At 44.0% G+C, this 27,142-nt stretch overlaps 1 protein-coding gene across 3 annotated transcripts in view; it reads right to left on the bottom strand.

The window, feature by feature from the left end:
* LOC146812909 (uncharacterized) overlaps positions 1-27,142 on the bottom strand; it is a 1,154,794-nt gene that overhangs the window by 256,946 nt on the left and 870,706 nt on the right. For 2 of the 3 annotated variants that reach the window (XR_014966936.1, XM_085619974.1), the window contains exon 5: positions 7,402-7,452. The exons of the other annotated variant lie outside the window; for it this stretch is intronic. Coding sequence is in view for 1 of the 2 variants with exons in the window: in XM_085619974.1 (XP_085476100.1) it covers positions 7,402-7,452 (51 nt within the window). In the remaining variant the exon portion in view is untranslated. The remainder of the gene's footprint in view (positions 1-7,401; positions 7,453-27,142) is intronic. 3 annotated transcript variants of the gene reach the window in all.

Genomic DNA, 27,142 nt, shown 5'->3' on the forward strand with positions numbered 1-27,142 from the left:
GAGATAGCAGGAACAGGAGTGGTGACAACGGTAATTGGGTTTGGATTAGGGATTTTGCTAGCAGTGGCTCCATCTCCCAGGGCTGCCATGGTTTCAGCTGTCACCAACAGCGGGCTACGCTTTCTAACAGCTATTTCTAGACAATCTAAGTGCTCAAACAGGGGGCAGAGTTTAGAATCTAGCAGATCGTTAAATCGCTTGAACACAGTATCAACATCAATAACAGAGTTGGTAAAGGTATAACCACCCCCCCATTGTCCGGCAGTGCTTCAGTCTGTGTGCTAATGGAGCAGTACGAGGCCCCATTATGACCTTCCCCAGGCGTACCGGTCCTTGCTGGTGATTGCATCCATGCGGTCAAACAGTTACTAGGTATGCCCAACCTTTAGTGGTTGTTTCCTTTTGGCACAAACAGGTTTACCACATTTTCTCTTACGTTTAGCAGCCAGATTTTCCACTGTTGGGAACATAAACAATAGATTGTGGCTCAGATGTATTGGCAGATGGTCTCATGCTGGCATGCATATTGTTAGTAGTGCCTGAAAAGTGGGGCTGCGAGGGTCCTGTGCGGTACCTGGGCCCAGTTCAAGTTCAGGGTCAGATGGGGCCCCTCTGGTGTGTAAGTTAATCATTACCCAGAGACAAATGACACTCGGTGAGTTTGATTCCCCCTGACACAATGGTGACCACCCTTTTAAGCATGCTATTGATGCTACTGGTGACAGTGCGTGCATTTGTTTGCCAGATGCGCTTCCCCATGATATGTTTTAAAACAAATAATACAGTTTGCAGCCATCAGGGTAAGCCAGGAATTTAAACTTGAACTTGGGGGCACTCACCTCATTGCATCTGAAGGCCTCGTAAGGGGGAGGCCATGCACTGCCACTTCCTGTCGCTGAAGGACGCAGATGGGCCCACCCATGGGCCGGGCTTTGCCTGGGTTTGGCCCGGGCATGCCCGTGCATGTCCTGCACTGCTGGAGCGGCGATGTACTTTTACGCACCGCCTGACACAGACACAGTGATGTCAGTGCCTTCTGGCGCTTGGCTTGTGGGGCTTGGAGTCGCCCCTGGATTGTGGTGCTGGCTGTGGCTGTAGCTCTGGTGCTGCCTCTCGTTGCTGGTGGCTCCTGCGCTGCGGGAGCCGCGATGGGCTTTTACACGCCTCCAGGCGTGAACACAGTGATGTCAGCGCCTCCTGGCGCTTAACTTGTGGGGCTTGGAGTCCCACCTGGATTGTCATGATGGCTGTGGCTGTAGCTCCGGTGCTGCCTCTCGCTGCTGGCGGCTCCTGTGCTGCGGGAGCCGTGATGTGCTTTCACGTGCCTCCGGGTATGGACATGGTAATGTCAGGGGCTCCTGGCGCTTGGCTTGTGGGGCTTGGAGTCCCCCCTGGTTTGTGGTGCTGGCTGTGGCTGTAGCTCCAGTGCTGCCTCTCGCTGATGGCGGCTGACACGCTGCGGGAGCCGCAATGTGCTATTACGTGCCTCCGGGTGCAGACACAGTGACGTCAGCGCCTCCTGGCACTTAGCTTGTGGGGTTTGGAGTCCCCCTGGATTGTGGTGCTGGCTGTGGCTGTAGCTCCGGAGCTGCCTCTCGCTGCTGGCAGCAAGTGCATTTACATGCCACCAGGCATGGACACGCTGACATCAGCGCCTCCTGGCGCTTGGTTTGTGGGGCTTAGAGTCCCCCCTGGATTGTAATGCTGGCTGTGGTTGTAGCGCCGGACTGCCTCTCGCTGCTGCCGGCTCCCCTATCTTAGTTCTGGTTGCATCACTGAAGATGCAGAATGCAGCTGAGCGATGCGTCAGTGTTCCTCGCACCATTGGGGTGATGCTTCGATTTTCTCCATGCGAGGGCAGCAATGCGTCAGTTCTGAGCTGAGGGTGATGTACTGGTTCTGAGACGGGGCAGTTCTGGAGGTGATGTATTGTGTTTCTCCATGCAGTAGGGGTGATATATTGATCTTTTTCACACAGTGGTGGCAATGCAGTGGTTCTGAAGCAGCTGTACTGAAGGTGATACTCAGGATCCATGTATGATACATCAATCCTGCTTCTGCAAAGCGGCGATGCATTGATTCTGCTCTCGATGCATTGGCCACTTTAGGCCCACTTCAAAGGGTACAGGACAGGGGTGCCACCCCTTGGCAGGGCACTGTCAAAATGTTGTAGCAGACTGGTTTAAAGTTTTTTATATCCCTAAGACTTCAGATTAGGAGGCCAGCCAGCTAGCCCTTGACTGACTCTGGGTTCAAGTGATGCAGCTCCAGTCCTTCTCACCCAGGTAAGAGAGAGCAGCAGGCAGCCGGTCAACACAGCAAGGTAGGAATTGAGCAATCAGCAGTCCAGCAGAGTGGCTTTCCTTTAGCAGCACAGCAGTTCTTCTTCTTGGCAGAGTGGTCACAGGTTCAGAAGAGTACTCAAGTCATGGTGTAAGAATTCCAGTACTTATACGCAGTTGTTCCTTTGAAGTGGGGGAGACTTCAAGGAGATTTGTATGAAATGCACAGAGGTCCTCCTCTACTGCCCTGGCTCCAGACACACTACAGGGGGTTATATAGACCTTTGTGTGGGGACAGGACATATCCTGTTCAGGTGTAAGTGTAAGGCTGTGCTCAGTTCCTCTCTCCCATCTCCCAGGATGGCCCATCAAGTCACACTAAGCTCCCATTACATATGGCTGTCCAGGGAAAATACACAAAGCCCAGCTGTCACCCTCCCCACACATGTATCAGAGACAGGCACCAGCAACCAACTTGCTAAAGTAGGAAAAGGCCAATTTTCTAAAAGTGACATTTTCAAACTAGCAATTTAAAATCTGACTTTACCATAAGTTATGATTTTAAATTGTGAGTCCAGAGACACGCCAATCGAAACGACTTTCTCTTAGCAATTGGAAATCACACTTAAAAATGTAATAAGGTGATCTCAATGTTATGATATGGTAGAGATAGGCCTTGGTAAAAAACTAATTTGAGAGCTTTTCCCTACTAGGAAATGCTAAACTCAAAGGTACAATACATTGCATCCTGCCCCCTGGGTTGTCCAGAGCCTACCTTAGGGGTGACTAATATTCATAAAAAGGGAAGGGTTTATACCTGGCAAGATTGTCAGGCCGAAATGGCAGTTTACATTGCACACACAAGCCCTGCTACAGCGGGCCTGAGCCATAGTTAGAGGGCTACTTAAGTGTGTGGCACAATAATTGTTGCAGGACTACTAGTAGCATTTCATTTACAGGTCCTGGGCACATGTAGTGCACTTTACTAGGGACCTTCAAGTAGAGCCAATATTAACAGGTTTACAGGAGAGAGCACAAGCACTTTAGCACTGGTTACTAGTAATAAAGTGCACAGAGTCCTAAAGCCAGCAAAAGCGTGGTCAGAAAAAGAAGAGGAGATAGGAAAAATGTTGGAGGGAAGCCCACAATGAGGTTGGCAGGTCTAACAGAAATTCATATTTATTTTGTAATGCGGTTTTGATTTCCTTTATCTTCCAACTGTAAAGTATTTTTAATAATAAGTCTGCCCTTAAAACATATTTTGTACTCATAGTGTAATCGGACTACTTGGCGATGCATGTATCTTGTGCTGTAGATAACGCACACATGATAGAAAATGAGATGAGTGTAGAGGAAAGATACTGGGTGTACACATTATGTATATACTGCACCCTAAACACACTACACAAAGGCTGGCCATAAAGTGCAAGACTATGAGGATATAATGCACAGGAAGCATGTATAAAACTGAATATCTTAACTTGACAAGAGTCAAAAGAAACTACATGTTCCATCCTATTGCTGTTCGAATCTAAATCAAAATTACACAGGACTCCTTCCAACAAAAAAGGTTGACATGTTTCAGGCAATGCAATTAAATGCCTTCTCAGGACTGAGGAAGTCAAGGAAAATAATATCAAAATGCCTAGGTTAAGGCATAAATACCTCGGGTTCCATATTTGATAGGTGAAAGCGCTTTGTCTGCAAATTTGGTTTGGTCAGGAAGGTAGAAAGATTTAGGAGTATATGAAGGGGACAATGAATGATAGGGAGGAGTACCTTCCCACCTCCGTGTTTATTAGATTATTATTTTCCGTCATTGACTAGAGAAGACGTCTACTAGCAAGGGAAATCTGGAAATATGTACATATCACCGTGTGATTATTAGGTGGTCATGGGAACATGCAGACAAACTAAATTACGGGAAAGAGACAATGTGGTACCTTGAAGATGTGGAATTACAATGAGAAGTTAAAAATACAGGTGTTTTTGATAGCTGTACATCTAGTTTAAATCAAATGGATAATAATAATAATCCAAATTTTAAAGCGCGAACAATCACCCGTAAGGGTCTCTAGTCGCTGGGGGCCGTCGGGAAGATTAAGCAAGCTATTGCCCAGAGTCATATGGTGCTGGGCTATTCTGCCGCCGGCGCTGGGGATTGAACCATGATCCCCAGATTCCGGAGTCAGTCGCCCTGGCCTCGGCGCCACACCTCTTCCAGTAGGCAGGGACTGAAACTGACTAATGAGACTAAATAGGGGCAATTTAAGATAAAGAACTTGTTAGATAGGAGCACCAATGATCTTGAAACAGCTAATACTGAGATTGGTATGGAGAGTGACTGAAAAGACATTGGTTATCAATATTGCAAGATAGGAGATGAACAGAGTGTGTGTTTTGGTCAGTGACAACAAATTGGTTAGTACAAGATTGTTTTAAAGTGATGTATTTGGAAAAGATGAAGTCCATTTGCTCTTCATGGAGACAGATATTGTCATAATTAAAGTGATGGAGACACTAGTTCAGTATGTGAAAATTTAAACAAAGAGAAGAGAGCCTGCAGTTGGGCTGAAAGAATACCACATGAGGAGGGCTTTCTGGGTATGAATTGTGCTACAAAAAGAAATACAATTTCTGCTTTAACTTTATTCTAAAACTAAGACATTGATCTTGTTAATAAACATATACTGGGAGAATAGGTTGCAGCACTAGTCCAACGGGTGAGAAATCAGGAGGTGCAGGGAACAAAAACCAGAAGAATTGGAGATCACAGAGATGAAGAAATGGGCTCTTGGGCTTAACAGGGGCAAAGCAAGCATATTCCTAAATATAATGGGGGGTGCTTTCCAACCAAAAGAAAAAGAGTTATTTGTCTGGGGAGTGGGAGGAGATATTCAAATACTTATGTATTACTTGCAAACAAAATATTAGGGTTACTGTGGCACACCTGCAATAGTTACATGAACCTCTGAAAATATAGAGATTTGGTTCCTAGGCAAATTAGGGTACAGTATTCCCTTAACTTCTTTTCTACTCAACAAGAACAATTGACAGGGATTTCAAAAACATAAGTCTGACACCATCCAGTTCAAGTATGGGACTGTAATTCTTTTATTCTTTCTTTCGTTTGTGTCCACGAAAAGTTCTTTCTTAAAATAATCTCAGCACTTTTTTTGCCAACACGTGTTTCGTCTTTCCAAAGACTTTATCAAGGCCATTATTCTAAACGAGAAAGAATCCGATGGAGCAACAAACTTATAGCCGTTACAATATATAGGGCTATACAGATAAACAGAAGGCTGGTTCCTGAGTGACAAATTTGGAACTTTCCTCGCGAAATGAATAGAGCGCCAAGGTAAAGATTTTAGAATATGTATTTATTAAAATACAGGGGTGCAGAAACATATACTGCTACCTATCACATAGCGAAAAAACGGTATAATGAGATGCTGGAAAAGCGATTTCCAACGTGATATAACATTTGATGGGTGCAAATCAGGTAAAATGCCACCCAGAGAACGAGAGTGTCCGTGAGACGCCAATCCGCGTATGCAAGAATCTTGCATACGCGGATTGGCGTCTCTGTATTGGCATTTTACCTGATTTGCACCCATCAAATGTTATATCACGTTGGAAATCGCTTTTCCAGCATCTCATTATACCGTTTTTTCGCTATGTGATAGGTAGCAGTATATGTTTCTGCACCCCTGTATTTTAATAAATACATATTCTAAAATCTTTACCTTGGCGCTCTATTCATTTCGTGAGGAAAGTTCCAAATTTGTCACTCAGGAACCAGCCTTCTGTTTATCTGTATAGCCCTATATATCGTAACGGCTATAAGTTTGTTGTTCCATCGGATTCTTTCTCGTTTAGATTAATGGCCTTGATAAAGTCTTTGGAAAGACGAAACACGTGTTGGCAAAAAAAGTGCTGAGAATATTTTAAGAAAGAACTTTTCGTGGACTCAAACAAAAGAAAGAATAAAAGAATTACAGTCCCATACTTGAACTGGATGGTGTCAGACTTATGTTTTTGAAATCCCTGTCAATTGTTCTTGTTGAGTAGAAAAGAAGTTAAGGGAATACTGTACCCTAATTTGCCTAGGAACCAAATCTCTATATTTTCAGAGGTTCATGTAACTATTGCAGGTGTGCCACAGTAACCCTAATATTTTGTTTGCAAGTTGATGCTCAGAAAATTTCTGTTTTATGTGCTATTAGGGCAGTTTGGTGGTATGCTCTTTTAGGGTGGGGCACCCGTTGTTGTATACTGTTTCACGCTTTAAATGAATGCTAACCTGATACTAAACTGAAAGTGCGGATATTTCCCATGTGGAACACCACCACCTTTGTTTTTCATTTAACATATGTATTACTTTACTTGCTGATTATGGTTGTATTCTCTTCAATGCACAAATGCTGGGGGTGCTTTTAATTGTGAGCTCTGTCTTGCCTGAATTAAAGTAGATTATTGATCAATTATTCTAATGGTGTTCCTTCTCTATGCTTTCATACAGCCCTCTTCTGAGATAGAGAAGAAACAGAGGGTAGCAGAGATTCATGCTTCCATTGATATCCAACAAGTCTGTGGAAATGAGTTGAACACTATAAGGGTACACTTGCACTTTTCTACCATCTACCACTTACCTTAAGTCCTTAGAGACCGCAGGGAGACTCTCAAAATAGGGGAAGATTATTCATCACCATGAATGTACATCAAATAGTGTAATTTACTTTGCTGGTTAGTCAAAGAGATTGTCATGTTTTCCAGGACAAGGTGTTGACTTCACAGTGCAGTACAGTTAGTCATCTATGGGTAGCTAAGTGAGAAATGTGTAAAGGAGGAGAGCAGTTTTATAGCAGCAACACTTGCATCGATTCCCTATGATCTGTGAAGACCCAGTGAGAGACGGTGAAGTATATTATGCACAAATGCACTGCCAGGATAGAACGCATCAGCTCCTTGTTCTGGCAGTTGGATCTGTAGATCAAGCAGGCCATACACTAACTACACTATCTATTGAAAAAAATACCATGTGTATGAAAAAAGACCAGGGTCTTAGATTAAATAAAGATGAAGGACTACATTATAGAGTTGACAAAAATACACTTACCAAAGCTTCAGTTGCTGCTTTAAAAACCGTGACAAGACCGTTCACATCTTTCTAAAAGACAATGTAAAATAAATAGTTACAAGAAAGAACAAAAAGGACAACTTCATTTGTGTAAGATACCATTTCAGTTTTTAAAAACAGTGTTAATATTTTTAGATACATACCTCTTACCTCTAACTGAAAAGGGGCATGAAACATTGTATGATAAATAATTGGCATGTAGATAATATAGCAACAAGCTTTGGGAAAGCCAATAGTTCCCGTCTTTGGGACCTATTTGCTATGCAAGCTGTTTTAGCAAACCTGTAGAGCATTCCCCAATACTTTTCAATATGGCTAAGGCAGAATATTTTTAAAATCCTGTGATACTGTAGCTCAACTTATTTTAAAGGCAAGCAGAACACGTATGCGCCTACACAATTACAATAGCCTTGTTTTTTTTCATTTACTAATCCAAGTTGAATCGCTAAAAAAAAAAAAAAAATATGTGATAGAGTTTTTACTTTTAAAGCGAGTGTGGGAAGCAACACAGAGGCCATAGGTAGGAGGCAATGTAAAGCAAACAGGTGAAAGGGAGAGGTAGAGAGCCCTGTGGAAATCAGGGGGAAAAGGACCAGGGCAAGAAAGTAATATGGGGAGAATCACATAAGGATGAGCACATCACAGAGTGAATAAAGGGGACAAGTACATTAGCAAGTAAGAATAATATGCAGCATGTGGGAGGAAGTCAAATATACTTAAGCACTCCATGCATTCTCATGGAGTGCTTAATGCAAAAGTAGGGCCCAGAAAGTGAGTACTGGATGGGCACAAGTAAATTGACAATGATCCGGGGGATTAATTTCTGGCAGCATTGTTGCTGTTGCAGTGGGACTACATAACCCAGCAGCCCACAGACAGGAGGAAGGGCGCCAGCTATCTTTTGTGCTCTGTCCCGCTTTGTGACACCCACAGCGCGGGACACGCTGGCACCCGACGGAGCTTGGAAGGGAATGGGCCCCCTCTCTTGACTACAGTATCCAGCTTTACCTACAGTCCCCCAAAAACTTCAAAATGGGCAAAAGGAAAATTGATGTGTACCATGCTAGCATCCTTGGCAAAGCATCTAAGTTTATGACTAAGTAATTTTATGGGTGTGATTGAAAGAGAAATTATTAGCAGTACTGAAGAGCGCAAACCTACAATGCAAAACTCAACTGAAGAAATGTTTGAAACTCCTTCAATATACTCTATTCCAAATCTACCTGGTAGCGTACACCGGACCCCCTGTTGCTCGCATAGGAAAGCTCTGGGTGGGCAGCCCATGCTTCGGCTTTCCCCAAGGTGTCTGGCCCTGACTGCAGGTTACAGTGAGGGAGCGGTGGTGAGCCTGTGGGCCCCCTTGAGTGTGCTGGTGTCGGGGTCTGCAGATGGCCCACCTGTTCCACCCCTGGGTCTGATATTGGGACTGGGGTTACGGCATTAGGGTGAGAGACTTCCTTGACATATCATCTCTGCGCCTGCTTGCGGCGTGGGACTTGCAGTGCCTGGCGGTGTGATTGGCTGCATTATTGGATGGCAGGTGTTCCCACCGCCTCCTCCTGAGTGACCGAAGGAGCTGAGGCCTGCTGCTCAGGCCAGATCTCTATGGTCGGTTCCAGAGGCTCAGGAACTGCTCTACCTCATGATGGACTTCCGCCCCAGCAGCCCTGACCTGCGCACTGCTCGACCCAGGATCTCTATATGCCCGTAATGGACAGCTGTACCGCGCTCAAGGCACACGTCCCAGTCCAAGGAAAAGTCGACCTCCCAGGCTAAATAAGACATCATACAGCATCTCCGTTCCATGGATGCCGCTCAATCTCCCAATCATTCTCCTCTGGCCTCTGTGGCAACTTTTCTACAAACACCTTGAGTACAGTTGCAGCCCACTAACATGCTCCACCTGGCCCTTGGTTCCTGCCCTGGTGGCCTCGTCATCTTGATATGCAGACAAGTGATGCACAAGCCGGAATTCCTGGGCCTAACCGGACAGGGCTGTCCCCTGATTGGTTTCAGGTCTGCCCCAGTAGCTTCCCCTCTGCCCCCACTTCCCATCTTTAGAGCGGTTCATGTTTGGAGCTGACCCAATGCTCTCCTGGGTCCAAGAAAGGACTCCTGTGTTATGTGGTCAGCCGCCCGGACAAGAGGCTGGGACTTGCAAAGAAGAATTTCTCAGCCCGTGTTCAACTTGTCCCCATGGGGAGTGACTTCCTCAGAATAGACCTGGTTTCCACCAATGGAACATTACAGGGCTTGAATGGCTCTTTATGGCCCTGTTGGCCTTATTGAATTTGTTCTTGCTGTCTTACTCCTCTTTTTCCTCCCCATTTTGTCCCTGGAGCCCTGGGATTAGAAGTAACCCTGGGTGGACAACTACGCTACGCTCGTGAAGTTTGCGTAGTTTGTGCTACTTCGTGCTATGCAAATTGCACATAGCACAGTGAAAAATCACACAGCGTAGCGTAGTTGGCATTTTTTGCTCACTTGTGGTCCTCAACGTCAAGTTGGCGACCGCGAGCGAGCAAAATGACATCCCGGCGAGACTTTTTTCCTCGTACGCTATCAGCAACATCAAGTTGTCGATCGCGAGCATGGAAAATAAACCTCCCGGCGAATGGTCGCGTAAGCTCGCGACTGCTCGCGCTGAGAAACTACCAGTCTGCGTTGAGAAAGCTGCCGCTCGAGTAAAAATCTGCTAGAGCGGCAGAAAATGACAGCTTGCACTGTGCAAGATGCCGTTTTCAATGATTGCACAGTGCGGACAAGCATCCGGCACTGTGCAGTCATCGGAAACAGAGCACTATGCAGTTTGCATAGTGCTACGCGTATCTCGCGGAGTGCGAAGTGCACTTCGCGTAGCTACGCGTAGCGCTACTACGCGAACTACGCCCAGGGTTAGTTAGAAGGTCACTGTAACTTTTTCTTGCTACTTTCTTTTGTCATGGGGGCCTGTCAGACTGCCTCCTGCTAAATAAGTGGGATAAAACATATTAGGATCTTTCTCCTATCCTTACCTCTGCGGGTGGCAGGGCTTTCTCTTGTCGGCCAATAACTGGCAAACTACACTCCACTCTGTCACACCCCACACAAATACCAATGGTACAGGTCAGATTTCTTTCACTTAATGTAAAAGGTCTCAATGCCCCCAATAAACGCAGGCAGGTTTGATGATAACTCTTGCTGCAAGACCCTGATGTTATTTTCTTACATGAAATGCACCTCTTGCGCTCAGATACACACCGCATGGCACATCCCAAGTAACCAACTCAATACTGGACGTCTTTTACATCCAGGATGGCAGGATGGCAGGAGTTGCTATTCTGTTTCAGGCGGATTTCAAATTACAGGTTGCTAAAGTGGTCCGTTACCTTAAAATTAGAGCTCAGCATAACACCATACCCCTTACCTTGAATAATATCTATGCCCCAACCAATCTTAGGACACATATCTCAGGACACTCCTCAAGGACTTAGCTGCACAAGAAGATAGACAGCTAAGGGGAACTTCAATCTGGTTTAGGATCATGAGGTGGACCGTAGCGAGAACTCCTTTCAGGGAATGAGGGCGATGTCGGCCGCTTTGAAGAAGGACATTATGACCCTAGGCCTGGTAGATGCATAATGCTATAAGTTCCCTGATGCAGAGGACTACACTTTTTTCCCCCATGTCCACCGCTCGTACTCACACATCAACTATTTCTTCTTATCACATTGACTTGTCTGGTTCCTTGAAGCAGCGAGCATCTCCGATATCTCTATCTCAGCCTATGCACACCTTGAGATAACCCTGACGGGTGTTGGGGCGGCACCCTGCTCTGCACCTCATTTGTGGCTCCCCTCTCACATATTAAGTGACCTGGGGAACATCACACAAATGCCCTCACCAACACTGATGAGAATACTTTAAGGCGGCTATCTGCGGCACTTTCACTTCAATCGTAATCGCCCATACCAGGGAAGCCCGACTGTTAGAAACCGGGCTAGCTAGGGACATAAAGGGCCTGGGGCACGTGGACCATACTGCACCTTTGAGGCTGCACAAGAAGCAGGAGGCCTAGCTACGTGGTCAATTGTGGGCATTGATGGTAAACAAAGCAGAGCGCTCATTTCCTTACATTGAAACAAAAAAACTACGAAGGTGGGAACAAGATCGACTCCCTTGTAGCCTGAATCTCCCGCTCCCACATCGCTAAGGTCAAAAATGAGGATGGCACGTGGGCCACCTCCAAAAATGACAAACAGCGGGCATTCCATGTATTATATTCTGTCCTATATATCCAATGGGAGAGGTGGGCCCCTTCCATGCTTCGTGCCCATGGCCACCTCTGGAGGGGGTCCACAAGCACAGTCTAGAGGCCCCGTTTACACTGGATGAAGTGTGTCGGCGCTGAAAGACCTTCTGGTGGGCAGAGCCCCAGGCCTAGACGGGCTTACAGTGTCTTTCTACCTTTTTTTTGTGCCCCAACTTACAGTTCCTTCTCTGACACTACTAGCCTGATGCCTACAATGACTATGGCTGGGATAGTTCGAATACCCAAGCCGGAAAAAGACACGTCGCTCTACATATCGTACTGCCCTATCGCCCTCCTTAATACAGATGCCAAGATATACACCAAGCTCCTGGCAATCTGGTTGGAGCCCTATCTACTGGGTCTCTTCGATCCAAACCAGGTGGTGTTCATTTGGCAGTGCCAGGGGGCAGACAACATCTAGCGCCTGGCCCATCTGGTGGAGAAGGTCCAGCAACAAGGCATCCTCGCGTGCCTCCTCTACCTGGATGCTGAGAAAGCTTTTGATAGGGTGGAAAGTGCCTTTCTCAGATCGTTACTCCTGAAAGTTGTGATCAGACCTATCATGATATCCCGCTCTTACCGCGCAAAGCCGGGTCAGTGGTCTTCTCTCCCCCCTACTGCACATCCGTAGGGGGACCGACAGGGATGCACACTCTCCCCCCTACTCTTCACCCTCGCAGTGGAACCTCTGGAGATAGCCCGACAATAAAGGTATCGTCTTAGGATCCAATGAGCACAAAGTAATGCTATTTGCGGATGATCTTTTGCCTACTTTGACCAACCCCAATGATTAATTTCCCGCCCTGCTCTTGCTCCTTCATGCATTCAAATAAATCTCGAGCCTTAAGATCAACACAAACAAATCACAAGCACTGAACTTAACACTTCCACAACAGGAGGCCCTGCAGTTGCAGTCACTTACCTTGTTCCAATGGCCAACCCATTCGGTCCAATATTTGGCCGGAGTGTTGGCGCTCTGTCTTAAAGTACCTAAGGCAATGGAGGACCCTCCCTATATTGTGACTTGGTTGCCTAGATGTCACTACTGCCAAAAGTGCTCTATCTTTTTAAGACACTTCCTACGCCCATTCCCCAAATGTCTATCACAGGCCTCCAGAGGAAGGTGAACTCCTTTATCTAGAGAAAAGGTCATCAACGGTTCTCCAACAAGATACTCATGCTAACCCGAGATTGGGCAAACTTGCATGCCCCATCCAATATATCCCAGAATGGGTGGTTCGTGAGAGCAAAAAACATTGGTTTTTTTATGGGCATGGTGATGGCATGCAGACCACTTTGGGATCTGGCCTGATTGCCTAAAAGGCTTGGACCACGCAGTGCCACCATTTCCACCCCAATAAAAACAGTTGTGGACATATGGGACCTCACCTCTTTCCCTTCTCCCAACACCCCACTGTCTCAGAATCCTGACTTCCCTCCGACACTGCAGCCTCACTCCTTCTTGGACCAGGGGAATGAAAAATTGCACATAATCAGCAATCTTTTTGAGGGAGGAACCTTTAAGACTTTCAACCAATGCACAAGAGACTATTGCCTCCCTGCCACACATGGCTACAATACTTCCAGCACAGACATTGGCTGCACTCCCACCAATACACATGGGGCCACATGTCAGCTTACCTCCTTCAAAACACTTGTGCGCTCCTATGATGTCTCACATGGCATTATTTTGTATATGTATATATTATATTCTATTATAGTTGCTTGTACAGTGCAGCTGACACCTATGGGTAACCTGGCGCTATGTTAGAATGTTGACTGAGTGAGAAAGGCCCCTGCCAGGCGGAATTAGCAGGGTGCTAGGTGGGTGTATCCGGTCCTAAAACACCCTTTGCCCCTCCCTCCTTACCAGACCCAGTGGCACTCAGACATTCCAGATGCCATCCCCATGGAGCAGTGGGAACAGCTATGGCACGACATTCCTAGGACCTATCGAAGCATTTCTCAACGTGAAACTGCCTATAATGTTATGACCCACTGGTACTATATGCCTGTCCAGCTTCAGAAAATGTTTCCTACATCCTCACCTTTGTGTTGCCAATGCAACTTTACTACTGGCTCCTTCTTCCATATTTGTTGGTCCTTCCCACTTGTTACACTTTTTTGGAGGGAGGTACTGAGTCACTTCAACGACACGGTGAGGTTTCCCATACCAAGTACACCACAGGTAACCATCTTAGGGATCCGGCCCCAATCTCTCATAGTTGTGACACACACTGACTGGTACCTGATCTTGCATATGGTGGGGTCAGCAAAACAAACTATTGCCTTGCAGTGGAAAAGCCCACAACCCTACCTACCTCACTATGGTTCACCCGTCTATGGCACACTATGACAGTGGATCTCCTAACCGGTCATATCACGCATTCTGAAACAAAATTTACACTTGTATGGAAACCACTGCTTGACCACCTCTCTACACTAGAACACTGTTGCTTTACCCCCCACCTCCGTGCTCTACAACTATTTGAAGATGTCCTCCTTCTGTTAGGGGTTGACCCCTCATAATGCACCGGCCCCACTAACATAAATTAAGGATCCTTAGTCTTTAAACAATTACTTCCTTGGGCCCATCCCCTTTTCTTCCCTCCTTCCCCATCCCTCTTCCTTTTGTTTTAAGTGGCATAATCGGATACTTGTCTCTAGATTGCAGGCTCCTCTTTAGTCAAGATGGGGTGACCACAATACATGCTTATACTGTGTAACGCTTTGATTTATATTCATAACTCTTTGTAACATGGAGCATCTGTATGAGCCCAAGGGAAATAATTATATGTGTATAAGCAGAACACTGTGCTAAGAACACTTGGGGGCATTGTGGGCCGCTAGAATCATGCTGACAGGATCCGCTAAGTTATTAACTTACTGCACTATTGATCAAAATGTTGTATGTATGATAAAAGTGTGCAAAGTCATTCAATAGTAATAAAAGAGAATTCGACACAAATAATTAATTTATTTTTGGAATCTAGGTGGTATTAAGAACAAAATCCAGAACCATGTTTTTCTTTCCTTTGTTAAGCATTTAGGAATCCGGTGTTTTCAGGAATCATGGGCCACTGTTGATTACCATATTAAATGGCTATACCACTTTTCATACACCAGCAGTTGCCTTCTTAGCAGGGAGAGCAAAGGGAGGCCTCTCAATGTATATTACCACTATGCTATAAGGAAACGTTTTTTAAAAAAAAGCTGAATTCATCTTACTATCAGGTTGTTGGTCTTAAATTTGTAGTAGCATACATTTTTATATTTCTAATCATTATAATAAAAATTTTACTCCAGAGAAAGCTTTTGCAATTGATAGTATTGTGAGAGCATTTGAAACAGTTTGCTATGTGAAAGGTCGGGATAATCTGCTGGCTTGGGGGCTGGGGGGAATTTAAACAACTGCTTCTGTCCTCGCCCTGGAAGGGAAATATATGACTATGTAGACCATCAGGGTCTATCTCAAGTTGGTCATGATGCATATGACGAGCAACTAAAAAGTGCATTTTTAAAAATTTTGATTTGGCTTTTGCCAATGAGATCTCTGACCTGCACACTCTTTTTGGGTGCACTTTTATGAGTGGAGACTGTAATTCAACTATTGATTTTATCTTAGACACATGTTCTTTTAGATTTTTCATTATGAATTTCAGGACACAGCTAAATGGTTTTAGTAATCCTAATCCACCATGTATAGATATTACTTGTCCGGGTAACAAGGCAAAGACTAGCAGCGTAGTTTGCACCAATAATATCAAGGTGGCTATATGAAATTATATATGGATTAAATGGAGCAATGTCATCACTGAGGATTTTCTTTTAAATTTATTCTGTGAAAATCATGCTCAAGTGAATATATGCCTTGATGATAATGCTGAGGATGGGGATATCAAAAATGCTTTCCTCTCAAATGGCAGGCTTGTTACAGCCAGTCTGACGCACAACCCACTGAGATCAATTACAAACCATAATGGATAGTTTGACTCCAAATGTACAAAAGCTCTAAAAAAACTGAAGTAGGCACTAAACAGATTACCTAGAGTAAGTAATGAAGGAGTATCATGAAGGTGGGCAAAAAAGACTGCATTGGCACACAGGAAGCAATACGTTTATTCTGTGGCCGTGAAAGATTAATTAATGCCAGCAATTGTAAAGATAGCTGTGCTTTTTATCAAATTGTAATAATCCATTTTAAAGATTCTGATATCCCAACAATTGAAATTGTCATACGCCAAGAAGACTGGGTGAGAAACTTTTCTAGTATTTATGCCCAGGAATCCATGGATACCAAGGGAACAACACTCCTTGTTTTTACTTTATAGGACGTTTTGGATGCTATTAGCGGATCTTAAAAAGGAAAGGCCCAGTGCCCAAATGGGATGCAATCAATCTCTTTAAAAGTAATTTGGATCTGTGAGGGCCATTAACCCCTTGTATGCGGGTTTATTTCTCCTGCTGTGCGGTAGAAATAAACGCGTGCGTAATTACGATGGCTCCCGGCCGTCGTGCGCACACGCCCACCGTAATGCACGACGACCAGGAGCCGTCGTGCACACACAAAGGGATTTAAGACTAATGATACACGAGAATAATATTCTAAGTCACTTTCAAGCTTGCTTCCTCATCAAGGTTTCAACTATTGGTCAGGTTTTTTAATTCATGTTAATATACTGGAGAACTGTATTGATCCATGGTGGCATCTTTTGTGTTGTGTTTGTCGACCTAAAATTGGCCTTTGATATGATTTCTAGACCGAAACTGTGGAGTATTTTGTCCGACTTGCACATGTCCCCCAGGATGTTATCCTTCTTAATCTGCTTACACAAAGGCAACTATGCAAGTAAGATGGGAAGGTAACCAGACTCAGTTGACAGAAAAAGTACCAGTCTGCAAAGTTGTTTGACAGCGATGTTTGCTGACACCCATCCTGTTCTCACTTTTTATTATGGACATAGCTTCCTTCTGGGTTGAACTGGAGGCAGATGCCCCATTGTTGGCAGGTCTTAAAACTCCAGTTCTTTTGTTTGCTGACAACAACTTGTTGATGTCCAAGACTCCGTCAGGACTCCAAAATCTTTTGGATCATCTTAATAAATGTTGTGATGATCAAGTCTTGGAAATTAACACTTCAAAGACTATGGTGATGTCTTTCAGGCAGCAAAAATCTTTTAAGGGCTACCTAATCCTGGGTGACTCTTCTCTTGAACAAGTCAATACTTTTACATACCTAGGGGTTATCATTGTCAAGAGTATGCCTTGGCAACCACACACTAGCAAGGCCACAACTAGGCTAAAACAGATCTCTGGCATAATACTCAAGGTGTTTTCGACATCCTTTTTCAAACCCATTACTCCTGCACTTAAAATTTATGATGTCAAGGGTCTGGGCACAATCCTGTATGGGGCTGAGCTGTGGGGATTTGTCAAACACAATGAGATCACAAGACACGAGAATAATCTTTTTAGGAACCTGACTTCCCTCCCAACTAGTTCCTGTTACTCCCATTGTTTAAAGACCTAGGTGTTACAAGGGCCTGATACAAAATCAGTTTACAGCCATTGTTGTATTGGAGGTGCGTGTGGCCTACTCCAGAGCTGGCACAATATACTGACAGCCTGGGGGATGTAATGAAGGATGACCAATTCACTTCAATTCCATGGCTTTCAAATCTGAAGTCAGCCTTGCATTAATTAGACTATCATGATTTGTGGCATCAATATCTGTTTTCCATCCAAATATGAGCTCAAAAAGAAATACCAGTCGCTTGGAGATGACAAGGCCGTTCGGAAGTCAGCTAGTGCCAAGCTGGCAAGCGACCACATGGACATCAAGTTATGGTGTGGGCAGGAATTATTCTGGGATGTAATACTGGTCCCACTGCATAGGAAATTTTATTTCCAGTTTTGTATAGGCACCCTGCCCCTTAGGTCATTCACTGCTGGTTGGAAGGGTGAAGGAGGTAGCTCCTGCCCTTCATGTGACTATCTGATGGAAGGTGTTTCACATGCTATGTATACTTGTCCAGGTTATTCATCCCCCAGAGAAAATGGCTGGCACTGATATGTAGGCTACTAGGCATACAGAACAACCAAGATGCCCTTTGCAGCCTCAGATCAGACCCTTCCATACAACTGGTCATCACTATCGCAACGTTTTTGGGTACAATGTGGATCCTGTAAAGAAAGCCCTAGGTCACTTATCTGCCTAGCAAACCAACATTCAGTTTGTCTTATAGGTGCTCTACTTGGGTTATCTTTTGCAATACCCCATTTTATTTTTTGATATGCCCTATTTATATTTATCCATTTATAACTGTATATAGATTCATAACCTACATGTTTTTAAGAAGAATCTTTTTTTTAAACTATATTTTATCATGTATGTGGCTATGTGATGAATTGTTCTTTTATGGCCCTGGTAGACGAAATGAAGCGTTTTGAACGGAACTGAACTGACTAATGTTTTAGGATTGATCTGCAGAATAGGTCCTTTTGAATCTTGTTCTTCCTTCATGATAGTTCAATTTTTCAAAAAAGGGAGATAAGGGGAGCTCCAACTTGTTATCAGCAAATTTCCCTGTTGTATTCACTAATAAATGTGGCTGGGAGAATAATACTCAGACGATTGGAGGATTGGACAGAGGAAAACTCTTTCATGCAAATGAATCAACATGGTTTTTGAAAGGGGGTGGGTACTCTAGAACAGTCTCTTAATTTTAGTTTACTTATTGTTAAATATGCAATAGCAAAGAGCTGTTTTAGGGGTGGGTGGAACTTGTCGAGTTTTATTCCAATTAAAACATTTGTGAGGTGCTGTGGAGTTTTTCCATGTTGAGCTTCTCACACTTATTTTTAGTGAAGGAAACCTAACAGAGCATCAAAGATTTTCTACTTGAGCAGTAGCTTTCTCAACGTGATAGGTAGAGACCTGCCCTGACTGCCTACATTAAGGAATCTTATAACACATTTGCCGAGGCACACATAAACTGTAATAAACCAGAGAAGCCGGTGTCAAAATTAGAGTCCATTAGTCGTTTTTAAAAATTTCGCTTGCATATTTCTTTAATGATATTTCTTTCATAATCCAGATATGTGCACAAAACAGCCGACACGTGTTTCGTCGAAACGGACTTTTTCAAGGTTGTAAACAATACATAGAAAAAGAAATCCATCACATACAAAAAAAGCAGTCACCCACCATATTTCCTCATAAACATAGTGATAATCATTTGTATACGCTGTCAAGGCATTTTACAATATTAAAAACACTTTACTTTTTAAGAAAATAAATAAATCATGTTTCATATTTAATACACTTCAACATATATACTACACCACTCAGTTAATCTTATGATAGACAGAATCATGCTTGTTCATCCTCAGAGTGACAACCAACACCAAAGAAAAAAGTGTCTATAACACTATCAAAAAAACGAAACCAACACCAAGGACGAAAGGAACAGAGAACAGAAAAAAGTATAAGAAGAACCCTTGTCAATTACTCTCACCTAAAACAAGTAAATGACTCCATTAATGATGTCCATAGTACGTCAAAAATAAATACAAGGCAGTATATGCCAACCGGGTGTTGTAGACTCCTTAAAGTATATAGGTCGCCGAGCTCCCCGGATCTTGTACCTTGGGTCACTGTAAGCGCCTTCGTCAGGTCATGTTAAACCTATATGTAATAAACATATGTCATATTGACCTCTATCCCAAAAACTGATGTTCAATGCAAAAAGTTATACTCTTCGAGTGACACACAAAATATATCGTGTCCCCGTGCTCTATTTATACCGACTTAAAAAGTGGCCACAAGTATTAAGCAAGAAGAAACCCGGAAATGAACGCGAACCGAAACATGAACAATATATTTAAAAGAAAACCATTATTTGGCTAATCCCAAAAAATCTCATGTGATGCTCTAAACCAGCAAAAACTTTCCGTCTGCTCATTTTCTAAGTTTAAGCAAAAAATGAGGACTAATTCATACAGTTAAAAATGGGTATTAGTGCCCAATTAACATACTAACTGCGAAAACAATATATAAGGACGTTTACAAAAGAAAACATGTTAAAATTAAGTCCAATAACGACAATTTTAATCCAATATCACAATGATATAGCCAGCAGGTTAAATCAAGATCCCAACATACCAGAAACGGAGTTCTCGTCTTGTCTCCGAGCAAAGAGAAAGCATATGGCTCCCTTCACATGGTTCGCGTTATAAAACGTGAATACACACATACAAAAATAGAAAGTGGACTGTGTCGAGAAATCCTCTGAAGCCTGGAGCGCCATATTTGAAAGGTGTAAACAAAGCTAAATGCACCCAGAGAGCCGCATGACACTGATAGTGCCGTAGTGTCTAACTATGTATAAAACACAGAAAGTGCAAACTACGCGCAGCAACAGTCGAAAACTATTAAAAAGTACCTAAGAGTCCACACCCTCAAAACAAATAAGTTCGTTTGTTTTCCAAAATCCAAAGGTTCGAGTTACCATGAATGAAAATAAAAAACATAATAAACCTCCTATTATGTTCTTTAGGTAGAAAGACAACAAACAAGCCCATGTACCGCCCAGATATTCATAAAATGCTGCCTGATAAGCCTGATTGCAGAATGAGAAAAAAATTGTGATGAGAGCAAGCAAGAGGAAAAAGAGAGGATACACGAAGGAGAAAAACCCCTTAACCATGAAAGAGGGCAAATTGTCACTTTATATATCCTTTGAAGTATTCTCATTTCACTTGTCATATTTGAAAACATCGGTAAGAAACTTTAACACAACATGTATAACCATGCAAAATAACAGAGAGAAAAAGGGAAGGGTTTGATGGTTACAAATACTAGCTACCCGTGTAATCATTTAAAGAAAAAGACACAATCAAACTTTATTGGGACAGTCTCTTGTACATCTAATATTAATATATCGCCCATTTTAAATCGATTGCTGATCTCACCAGGTTTATAGAAAAGTATGGAGTTCCCTATCCGTGTTGAGACCCTGGGCCACTGCCCTCAATTTAATTAACCATTTGCTTTCCAACTGTCTTAAGAGTAAGGTGTTATTGCCACCCCTTTTGGATATTGTGAGGCTCTCAATTCCATGGAAAGAAATGTTAATTTTCCCTTCTCTCATATGATCTTCGTTATAGTGCACAGCCAATGGATACTCTAGATTATTATTCCTAATGGCTCTGACGTGTTCTTGTATATGCTCTTTAAGAGGACGTATCGTGCTACCTATATATATCAGGCTGCAACAACATTCAATACAATATACCACATACTTTGACTTACACGTCATAAATTCGTTGATTTTGTATGTTTTATGTGTATTGTATTTAAAGCGCGTTAGTTTATTTTTTGCTAGGTGACAAACACTACATTGTCCACATCTATGAAAGCCAATCGGCGGTGTTGGCATCCAAGTATTAGTGAGTATTGGCTTTAGATAGCTATGACATAGTGTTTGTTTGAGTGTTTTCCCCCTGCTATGGATAATGTTTGGCCTTGTTGTATGTTGAAATCATTGTTATTCAAAATTCCAATGAAATCAATTAAATTTTCTTCCGTACCTGACCGGAAAAGAAGCACATCGTCTATATACCGAGTCCATAAAATTATGTTCTCAGTATAGACGATCGGAAGTATACGTATACGAAGGATCTACTTAGTAAAATTGAAGATTTTGAGTGGACAGAGGGTCATCTCCTTGTCACACTGGAAGTGAGTTCTTTGTACACTTGTATTCCGAGAGAGAAGGGTTTAGAAGCAGTCCAACACAAGGGATGCTTATCTACATGAACACAATGACATGCTCATTGATCTGATGACCTTAATCCTGGATAACAATTTTTTCTTGCATGAAGGCAGATGGTTTAGACAAACCAGAGGTGTTGCAATGGGCGCAACATTTTTGAGTGATGTCACTGACCATGTCATGAGTGATGTAATATGTGACGTCATCAGCAGTGCATTGCGGGCGTGCGAGTTATAGTTAGCTGAACTAACTATAACGGGGGAATTTCTATGGTTTTGTACGAGTGAAAAGTCCAGCTAACTATATCGCCCCTAAAACCTATGGTTTTTTCAGTGAATTTCTAAGGTTTTTTAAATGCTAATTCCTAGCTATAACGTGCCTGAAACCTATGGTTTTTTCAGTGAATTTCAAAGGTTTTTTAAATGCTAATTTCTAACTATGCCTACAGAGATAGGACATGTGAAGAAAGAAGGAAAAACGCACAGAAAGAAAAAAAAGAAATGCAGAAAGAAGCAACAGAAGTCCTCAAAGACGAAGAAAAGTGCAGGAAGAAATATAACGTGCAGAAAGAACAAACAGAAGAGCAGAAAGAAGCCTTGTTGCAAAATTATCCTGTACCCTCAACTTTTTCAGACAGATACTGGTGGTAACTGAGTCTGCCTAAGCAGTCCTAGAGCCAGTGCTATGTTAAAAGACACTCAGAATACAGTGAAAACACCTACATACCCTAGGGCACACTAAGCGTTGGGGTCCCCCTGTGATTAGCATGACCTCCTCTGTAAGCCCCTAGTATATAATAGGGCAGGGGATTAAAACTACCTTTTAAAATGCACCACAGGGCGTGTTTGAACACGTCACCTCATGCCCCGTCCCCTCCCTTCCCCACTGGGTAAACACACCCTGTAGCCATTTTAAGTTGGGAGATTAAGTCCCCTTGAATCCTGAGGGTCCCTAGGGTCCAACTAGACCACTAGGTACCTCCAGTAAGTGCCACAGAGCTGCGTTGCAGAGAGGTGTAAAAAGTGGCACGGCCTGCACCACCTCTCTGCAACGCAGAGCAGTGGTGCTTACTGGAAGCACCTGGTGGGCTAGTTGGACCCCAGGGTCGCTCAGGATTGAAAGGGAATTATTTCCCCAACTTAAAAACGCGCCACAGGGCGTGTTTGCACACGTCACCTCAGACCCCGCCCCCTCCCTTCACCACTGTGTAAACGCGCCCTGTGGCCGTTCTGAGTTGAGAGATTAAGTCCCCTTGAATCCTAAGGGTCCCTAGGGTCAAACTAGCCCACTAGGTACCTCCAGTAAGCGCCACAGAGCTGCGTTGCATGGAGGTGTAAAAAGTGGCGTGGCCTCAGAACACCTGTCTGCAACGCAGCTCTGTGGCGCATACTGGTGATACCTGTTGGGCTCGTTGGCCCTCAGGGACCCTCAGTATTGAAGGAGAATTAATTCCTCAACTTACAACTGGCCAGGGGGCGCGTTTGCAGAGTGCTGCAAGGAGGGGGCATGGCCTCCGGCGCGATGCCGGTCTTTTATTTATTTATTTTTAAGAAGGAGGGCTGTGTGGCCCCCCTTTCTTTTTCTAATTTATTAGCCCTAGGGACCCCATCCCCCAACGCCTGCACCCTAAATTTTTTTGTTGAAAAAAATTAATTTGGCCCTCCCAAGGCCTTAATCGGCCCCAGGGACCCCAACCCCCGGGTCATGGCCTTTTTTTTTTTTTTTATTCTGTAGGATGGGGGCTGTGTTGCTGGACAAACCGTATGTACCTATCACCATGACGATTTGCGTGATATTCATTAAAAGGCGACTATGCATACAATGAATCCACGTAGAATTTATTCACACCGCTAGTGAAGCTCTGACATGTCTGACACCCTACCGTGCCTAATCCCGGCGCCCCTGCTAGTGGGTACTCTCCAAGTAGACACCCTTGTCGTTTATTTTTATACAAACAAGGGTAGCTATTGACGGGCACATTTAATACACATGCACACCAAGCCATTCAAAGGGGATTCGACAAAAATTCGACCAAACTATGCAAGAAACCCCCTCACGGTTAATAAAACACACATCCACCGCCGGATGTGTAATACTTTTTATTTTACTCTCTGGAAAGGATACAAACCTCACTTGAGAGTCACAGCGTGCTCCTGGCTGAGCCCAATGCTGTGTTACACCCACCATTGCCTGCCGAGTGCCACACACCTCTGTGTTGTATTCCACCATCTAGTGCTTATGCTATGACACTCTCTAGCCCATGTGCACTGTAACACCACCCCGTGAATATGTCATGCCACACTTGCCTTCGCACGGGTTATATTGCCCCATCTAACGTCCCTTCCTTAATGCCTATGTTATAAAGCACAGCGCTATGCCATACTTATTACAATCTGGGATCCATATCTTTGTCACAGTGCATATGCAATGTTACACTACACAGCACATATTTTATATTACAACTTTAGAGACTACTTAGGTTACACAACACTGCCCTGTGCATATTACACTCCAAGGCGCATATCACATAGCAAGCGCTAGTGCCTGTGCTATCTCGCGCTCTCCAATGAATCTGTCATTGCGCACAATGTATTGCTTATTATATTTCACGCCCCGGTTCATCTTATATCACACTTTTTGGTGCATAGTTTATACCATATACTATATCTAGTTTTCATTTTCAATCGTGCTCTCAGGACTATGTTCTATATAACACTGCGTCCACCTACCCTTTTCATGGGCATTACATTTTGCGATGGGGGTTGGAGGGTCAGGGGATGTTTCTGCCAAGTGAGCCCGGAGTCACAGTCCTCTTCTTCCTGAATAAAAGTGAGATTATGCTGCATACTTGTTCATATTTTAAGTAGTTCGCACAGACACACATTTTAAAAACAATAAAGTTCCTAATACCCACCTTCTATGAACAGTTAGCTTGCTGCCCCATCCACCTCTTCCCTATCCTCTGTTGTCTGAATCCATGGACTAGCCTCCTCCCTCCTGCCATGCATGGTCTGATGTGCTGCCACTGCCCTCCATTTAGCATGATGTACCAGTCTACTCCTCCTGCCCTCCATTGCCCAATTCTATGGGCAATCATTGACCTACTGCTTAGCCTCTGTGCTTAGCTTGCTGACCCTATTCTCCTTCCCCCTGCCCTCCGATGTCTTTGTGCATGCCCCTGCTCCATCTTTTTTGACCACCATGTTCCATGGACCTGCCACTCCTATCTACTCTGAGTGTTCTGTTGAGCTGCCACTCCCCTCCCACCTGCCTAGCATTGTCAGACGACGGTAACCTGTCCCTGCCACCTCCACCCTGCCTGTCCACATGCCATGCTCCTATCCTCTTCCTCCTGTCCTTCATGGTCCATTTTACTGCCACACCCTTCTGCCCTCCCTGGTCTGTTGTGCTGCAACTGCTCCTCCTGCCTGCCCCGCGCGGTCTGTTGTGAGGCCCCTTCCCCTGAACTCTCTTGTCTGTGCCCAGGTCCTGACCCTCCCTTCTATCCTCCATGGTCCTTTGTGCATGCCCCTGCACCCTCCTTCTTGCCCATCATAGCCATTGTGCTGCCACTAACCCTCCCACTTGCCATGCATGGTCTTCTGTGCTGCCATGGCCCCTCCCACCTTCCCTGTGTTGTCAGCTAGCTGCTCCTGACCCCCTCCCACCTTCCCTCCATGGTCTGTGTGTATGCCATCAGTCTCACTGTTGCTCTCCATGGTGTGTCTTGTTTCTAGTGCCCATCCTGCCTGACCTCCATGGTCATCTTGCTGCTCCTGCCCCACCCCCTTGCCCCCAGCCCTCTGTTTCCATGTGCAGTCACCTATTCTCTCCTTCCTGGCTTGTCGGTTCCATTGTAATGCCCCTGATCTGTCCCTCCTGCCCTCTATGGTCTGTTATGCTGCAGCTTTCTCTCCTGTCTGTCCATTATGGTCAGCTAGCTATCATTGCCGCTTTCCCCTCTGTTGTCTGTTGTCCATGTGCATGGTCCTGTCCCCTCCCTATTGCTTTCTATGGATTGTTGTGCTGCACTCCCGTCCCGCATGCCCTGTGTGGTGTATTGTGCTGCTGCAAACCCTGATGCCTGCCCTGTAGGGTCAGTTTGGTGCACCTCTCAATGTCCCTCCTGTCCTCTGTTATCCGAGTCCATGTCCCTACCCCAATTCCTCCTGCCTACCATGATCCAATGTACCATACTTGCGAACATTTTGAACTTGGTAAGAGGGAGATTTTGAAATAAAACTGGGGTATTAATTTTCCCCTTTGAGTTACATTGAAAAAGAGAAGATTGTAGACAGGAACCAGATCAAGTAAAGCCCATTTGAGCTTAAAAACAGTGGGTGTTTCCTGGCTGAAACGGGTTTGTTGGCATGTATGGTTGTATGACCACTGCCTCTTCCTTCTGCCCACAATGGTCTATTACATCACCACAGCCTCTCTTGCCAGTCCTGTATTGTTGGTTTGTAGCCCCTGCCCCCTTTCCACTGCCCTCCATAGTCAGTTGTGCTGCCACTGCCCTTCCTGCCTGCCTAGTGTGGTCAAATTGTTGCCTCTGCACTCTCCTATCTGCCTTCAATTTTCAGAGTCCGTGCCCCTGGCCTCTGCCTCTCAACAGTATCCCAATGAACAACTAGATTGCTAACATTCTATATTTATTACAAAAGTGTGGAACGCCTGACGTCATCTTGATGTAATCAAAACTGTAATGCCTAGAGCATTTCCTTTAGAAATTACATATATGAGATGGTCTTATTTGCATCAAAATTATGGTTAGTGCTCTAAAAAACTAAAATGAGGACATATTTTCTGAGTTTTCAAATAGCGACAAAGAACTTTTAAATTATTTGTAATCTTAGTTTTTTATCCAGTTGACCACTTGATTAAATGTTGAATCCAAGGGGAGAGGGTGTGGTGTTACTTCCAGAGCTGCAGACTTTGCAACTGGGGAACCAGGTTGGAGTTTCTGCTTCAGCACAACATTCTGTGATTCTCGTCAAATCACTTAATCTCCCCATGTCTACAACCAAAATGAATTTGATCTTGTGTGATGTAACCAATGCTCATGTAAAGCACTCCAATACCTGACAAGTCTGCACTATATAAAACTGCAAATACACAAAAAATAAGTGTTTTGCACACTTCTGTCATTGGGCTACATTTGGGCTACATTTGGGTGATATTTGGGCTACATTTGGGCTACATTTGGGCTCTTTTGTCTCTGGTGGCCATTTTAGGAGATTTATTTGTTATGAAGTTTCCTAATTTCCTCATTTACTGCAGTCTCCTCAGTAGGAAATGCTTTCAGTTTTTTACTTTGATTCCATCAAGAAGGTATTCAGATATTTCACACATTTGCCATAAATTCTGAATGTTAGCACTCTAGTTGCTCATTAGATCACTGTAGTAAAGCTACTGCTCACCACGGAAGTCTGCTGCTAGTCTGCTGCTAGTATTAGAAGTGCATGTTTCAGTCTGCATATCAGAATTTTTTAATGAAATAGAAGAGGATTTGAGAAGTCACTCAAAATATACCCTAATGTTTCTTTCTTCAGCACTAATCATAATTTCTATGGCAAAATGAACCCCCTCATTGTGTTCCTTTTTAAATGAAATGTTTTAAGTGTTACCAGTTTATTCCAATCAAGATGGCTTC

The sequence above is a fragment of the Triturus cristatus genome, chromosome 7 (assembly GCF_964204655.1).
Source record: "Triturus cristatus chromosome 7, aTriCri1.1, whole genome shotgun sequence".
Lineage (NCBI taxonomy): Eukaryota > Metazoa > Chordata > Amphibia > Caudata > Salamandridae > Triturus > Triturus cristatus.